Source organism: Echinococcus granulosus, assembly GCF_000524195.1.
Source record: "Echinococcus granulosus chromosome Unknown EG_S00255, whole genome shotgun sequence".
Classification (NCBI taxonomy): Eukaryota; Metazoa; Platyhelminthes; class Cestoda; order Cyclophyllidea; family Taeniidae; genus Echinococcus; species Echinococcus granulosus.
In genome coordinates this window covers 32,246-37,980 of record NW_020170635.1, presented here as the reverse complement: position 1 = coordinate 37,980, position 5,735 = coordinate 32,246, and the positions used below count along the sequence as shown (strand labels likewise).

Below are 5,735 nucleotides of genomic sequence, written 5' to 3'. Positions count from 1 at the left end.
TTGCAACACGAGACACCACGCAACACGTGCGACCGATCGATTTTCACAGACGTGTCAGGTGATGCGAGGAAGTGATTCACACGCCCAACCGCCAGGCATGCTGAACTACGCATTTCAATGCTTTCTACTACTTCTCGCACCTCTGCGCATTGTCGTCATTCCCACCAACCGGTTCATCAACAACGTCCACCAGCCGCTTCGTTTCGACTTCTCCAGCTAAAATTACTGTATAGCAGGAATTATTTGCCTTAACTGCCTCTCCATTCCCCGCTGTGCTTCACTGTAAGTTCACCAGCGCTGCAAAACAATGCAATAACAGGGGCAGATGAATTTCTGCCATCTTGCGTGGGTGCTCTGGTTCTATTGCCTGCGGATGGCTGCTTCTGCTAGGCGAGTTGTTTCAAAAGCAAAACTACTTGCAAGACGATACTACACATATTTGGAATGTCCTTCACAATATGACGCTATGTGCAAATTCCATCATAACGCTTCAGTCTCCTTTGGAACACAAGTACGGATTCAAGGTAGACGGAGGTGGCCTTTCACGCGAGCTTGAATGGGCTTCAACTATCCTAGCCCTCTTTTCGCACCTTCGTCTTCCTTTCCTCCGCTTCCGCCTCCACCTCTGCCCTCGTCTCCAACTCTACCTCTACCTCCCTCGCCACGTCCACATTCACCAAACACTCTTCATTCTTTTTCTCGTTCTCACCTCCATTCTTCTTTGCCTCTAACTCAACCACCTCCGTCTCCTCCTCCTCCTTATTTCCATCCCGATTCTTGTTTGTCTCCACCTTCACGGTCTCACTCTTACTTCCATTTACATTCACCCTCGTCTCCGTTCCTTCCTTCACCGCCTCCTCTTCTCGCACACCCGGTCTTTTATCATCTTCAAACACACACACCTATGCAATGCATGTATCCGAGCATCTCAATTGTGCGCCTACCTGTGTCTTCTTCCTCTCCATCTGACCAGTCATCTACCATGCACAAGCAACTTCAGTTCGATTCACTGTCCCATTCACTACCGCACATCTCTCCTCTCAACTCAGCATGTCAACCACAATGTGTAGCACAATCGCCTTCGTAGTAATCCACAATTTGCACAGGAAACGCTCCGGCTTGTCGACAAACTGCAACGAACAAAAGCACAATGTGACATTTACCAGTCGCCTCGGCACTGAAGTCACACTGCTGTCCTCGTCTTTTAGTCCCATTCTTTATATTCTCTTCCTCCGCTCCCAATTGCCTCTCGCGACCACGTGTGTTGAGGAACACTGGAGCAGATGATACCACAATTTGCGCAACAGCATTCCGCTTGTGCCACGTGGAACTGATGTAATTGGTGCTAAAAAATTCCACTTTTCGTACGTCAGCACTGATATTGATGCCAATGCCAATGGTGGAATACACCTGAGTAACCAACTTTAACCATAGTTCTGAGGGAAAGTAACAGCCCTGTTAAGACAAGCTTGTTTGGGCACAATCGAGCAGTGGATTGTGAGGCAAGATATTGGCGGATTCGGCTTTGCGATGCGTAGACGCCAATCGGTAGTGTAGCATTATAGGTGGACAAATTGTGTGTCATGTAGTACAAGGTGGGCAGGACAGTGAGTTCATGTAACTGCTGTCACAAGGCCACAAGACGCCAATCGACTTGTCCACGTGACAGATTGGAATTCGCGGACTGTCTGAAGAAGTTGACCGCTGTGATGAGCGCTAATTTCGAGTTGACCGAGCCTACCTCAGTCTCCCTTCACCACTTAACTTCGAACCCTGAACTATCTCTCTGTTTTGTTTGGATCATCCTTATCATTATCTACGCTGTTTGCTGGAAATACCGACGAGATTGCACGCCATGTCTACTTACTCGTCATCCTAATGCATAAAGCATTCATTATAAATTGATCAATGTCACATGTCACATATTCGTGACAGTTGGTCTAGAAGTCGCACACGTGTGGCACCCATTCCGGATGCGCTAAATGGAGGCTTGCTACCAATAGTTTTGCAAGCCCCAAGCAGTTGTGATGCAAAAGCCCGACAAAGCGCCTATTACGGTCAATGCATGGTGCGTGGGTATGGATGTATGAACACCTATGTGCCGCCCGTTGAGAGGCCTTCGAGTGACCTTGAGTAGTTCATAGTGTGGCTGCGATGCGTGGAAAATGAGTAGACCTGTGCAAAAGGCTCGGCGTCAATTATTTATATGTTTTGCTTGTGCTTAAATGCAACATTTTGATTAGCGTTTTAGCTCTTCCTTGACAGCTTTTTTGAAGTCAATCGCCACGAAAAACTAAAGCTCTGAATGATTGTTTCATTATCTGAATGGCTGTTTAGTGGCACTTTACTTGGCAAGAAAGAAGGCCGAATTTCTTCCTTTTCTTGATTTCTACAATTAAGGATCACGGGCATTTGTATGATTAAACATTTAAATTGCATATAAGCCGAAGCTGCTAACTCCGCAGCAGATTCAGTGTTCTCTTTTTCCTCTGCAGCCATAGCGTTAAAACCAATTGTGTTTGCATTAGATTGGATTGCCATTCGTACACGGGGGTCAATGACATGAGCTCAGTCACTGATGCTGTAAATACTGACCAAATTTTGTCAAAATATGCATTTAACCAATCATATATTTGCATGCCTATCCCAAATTTTTTTAGAATTAAGCACAAATGAGCAACAAGTAGGATTGGTGAGACACGGTTTTATGCATCGACTGCACTGCCATCGAACCTTCGCTCTTAGCGTCTAAATGACAACTAGCAATTCTAGGCATTGACACATGAACATTGCATTCGTGAAGGATTGGACATTTAGCAGATATTTTCCCTTTTTTCTCCTCTAATACTACACCTACATTTCACGCAAATAATACCTTTGAGCAGGTCCCGCATTGCATCATGGACCACCAGCATCGTACATTTTAGGATACAGCTCTGAAGAAATGGCATTTTGCAATTTACGAAAGACTGCGAAATGGGCAATGCATAGATTTTTTGAAAACAATGGGTCTGTGTTCAACCCATGCCAGTTAAACCTAGTAGGAGGTGATGCCAGTTTGTTTCCCTTTACGTCTTCTTTGGGTTGGCAGTCAAACTGCAACCACTGATCAGCGCATTTGCAGAATAACAAGTAGGAGTAGGCAGTGACTGGATTTAATGTCCAGGCGACTCATTCACTGCTCACTGCATACTTCCGTGCAAACTCGTATCCTGAAGGTGGAGAAGATAGTGACATAAGAGGAAGTACTTCGATGATGCCATTTGTGAGAATGCTTACCACATCAGACCTGTCTAGTGACTATTTCATAGTTTTTGGCACCAGTGAGGAGAACTCATGCTGTCAAATTTCGTTCGGCTCTTATCAAGGATTACTCCATCAATAAAGGCGTCGGTAGGAATAATCATCGTTAAACGTTAAATGTTGCATAGGTCCTGAAGGGCCTTTATGTGACTTTATGTTAAATGTTAATGTTAAATATAAAGCAATTAGGATCTACTTCAATGCTATTTTGGAACGTCTAATGCCAGCTGTCAGGTTAGATTTTCATGCTCTTTGTTGAAGCAGAGTCTTAGGTTAAATTTCTGGTTGACTGGCACTATACCACGCAAGGCTCCACAAAAGTGACTAATGTGCTAAAGATCATCCAGTTGATGAATGAGTGTGCTTAGTGGGAACACAAGCATTGATTAAAGTCACCCAACCGCTGGAGGAGTGCGGTGGTTGCCTGCAAAGTGAGAGAATGACGACAGACAAATGTCGGCGCAATAGGAGAGAGCTGTTCAGTTAGAGATGTGCAACACCTTTATGTGGGGTGTCTATTGGTAATTACCAGTACATTGACGTCTAATTCTCTAAGGCTGAATGTTACACCTCGGTTTTGACTCCACTTAAGCATTTTTAATCTCTCCTCATCTCATTTGCAACACCTACTTTGCGTTCCAAAAAAGTGGATGTTGCCAGCGTTTTACTGACTAATGAACGGTTTGTGTAAATTAAAAAGATACGGACATCAACCAATATGCCTCTGTTACATTTCGGATTGCAATGGGGCGAAAAGACATCAAAATCTACTAGTGTATGCTTCGAAAATAAGGAATGAGCCTCTCCACTATCGTCTCGCCTGCAGACCTCGTCGCAGATCATATGGACGCATTATACTTGTCAAAATTTAACATTATCTTGCTTTTCAGTCGCAACAGCAGAAATAAACGCACTTTTTATGCTTTTCTAATTTTGCTTAGAATAAATTTCTCCTCGCATTGTTTTGCGTGTAGGACACATTGAGGCATTCAGCTTAGCTGTTACTTACGCCTTCCTAGTTTCTCCGAGTTTATTTCTTAGGCTTGATATGCTTCCTACGTTGGGTTCACGTTTTGTGTCTTAGCCCTTCCTTCTTGCATACATCCTACTTGTGCTGTGGATCTGTTGAGTAAGCAAGCTTCATGACAAATGAAACGAGTTTGAGCACAGTAATGCAATTTGTGATCGTTCTGGTAAGGAAACGCACTATAATATCATTAATACCATCAAAGTTGTAACATTTTGGAAGCCCTTGGATTGCATAGTGGAGGATAACCATTAAGAATGTATTACATTCGCCAAATGATGTATATTTTAACAAAGGGAACTAAGCACCACACGCAACACAACTGCATCAAAGGAAACCTTCCTCACCTATTTTTAGCAAAGCAAACGAAGTTGTCGTCTTTGGTCATTTCAATTTACTACTCTCAATTAACTTATTTGTCTTTGACGAAATATTATTCGAATCAAGTTGAAGGAAGACTCATTTTGGAGAATTGGTTTTTTTGAATGCTGACGACACAGCAGTGGATTCTTATAAAAGCAGGTGACCAATTTCAGTTGAGCTAGCACGTTGTGAGATGCACGTATTTGGAGAGACATATTTCCCTGACACTTCGTCAATACCTGTGAGAGAAGGGTATGCATACAGTAACTTTGGTAGCATGTGCAAGATAGTGTAAGGTAGAATTCGTTTGAGGTGCATTTACGCTTTACGAAATGCGAATTTGCCCTAAGACTGATTATCAAATGAAGTTAATCCAGCCTAGGCACATTGAAGCATGATGTGAGACTGGTCCCAAAGCGAGTCAATAAGGAGCCAAATGCATGGTATTTTCCTCTTTTTTTAGGCTGTGCAGAATGATAGGTAAGGTCAAAATCAGACTTATTATCCATTCTTGACACTCACAAGTAGGTAATAATGCTAATAGGAAATGTGGATTTTGCGCAATGAGTGGAGAAATGTGCGTCGGATGAAATAATTCTCCCACTAGTTGTGTTACTTATTTACCGAGGCAAGTAATGGAACCAGTGCGTTCTTCAAACTGGTCATTTCTCAATCACTCGCTACTCTCAGGATGCTTCCATGCAATAGCACTAGGATGTAAGTAATCCTGCTTTTGCTACAACCGTGGAATTTTGGTTGTGAATTGTGTTCGTCTTGTAATGAACGCTCCCTTGCAAATAATCAACCAGCGATAAACCACGTAGGTGATTTAACACTGGCGTAGGGGTGTGCGCACCATCCTCGAGTCTGGCGGGATGTCACTACGGGGACAGATTGCGTGACTGCAGCGGAATGGATGTGAAGGATGTAGAAGAAGAGTGTAAGAAAAGAGACGTAAGGGTCTGAGTGAGGTCGTGATTTGCAACACTTTGGAGGGTTTTAAGCAGGTAATATCATTGTCAACATGTGGCTGCATTTGAAA

The 5,735-nt window shown here is 43.4% G+C and overlaps 1 protein-coding gene across 1 annotated transcript in view; it reads right to left on the bottom strand. All coding sequences in view use genetic code 11, as the record gives it.

The window, feature by feature from the left end:
• Positions 1 to 984, bottom strand: part of EGR_10704 (hypothetical protein) — a gene marked incomplete at both ends in the record, with an annotated part of 4,499 nt that extends 3,515 nt beyond the window's left edge. Inside the window, one exon of the mRNA XM_024499953.1 lies at positions 945 to 984. Within this exon, the coding sequence (XP_024345637.1) occupies positions 945 to 984 (40 nt within the window). The remainder of the gene's footprint in view (positions 1 to 944) is intronic.
• Positions 985 to 5,735: the final 4,751 nt, after the last annotated feature.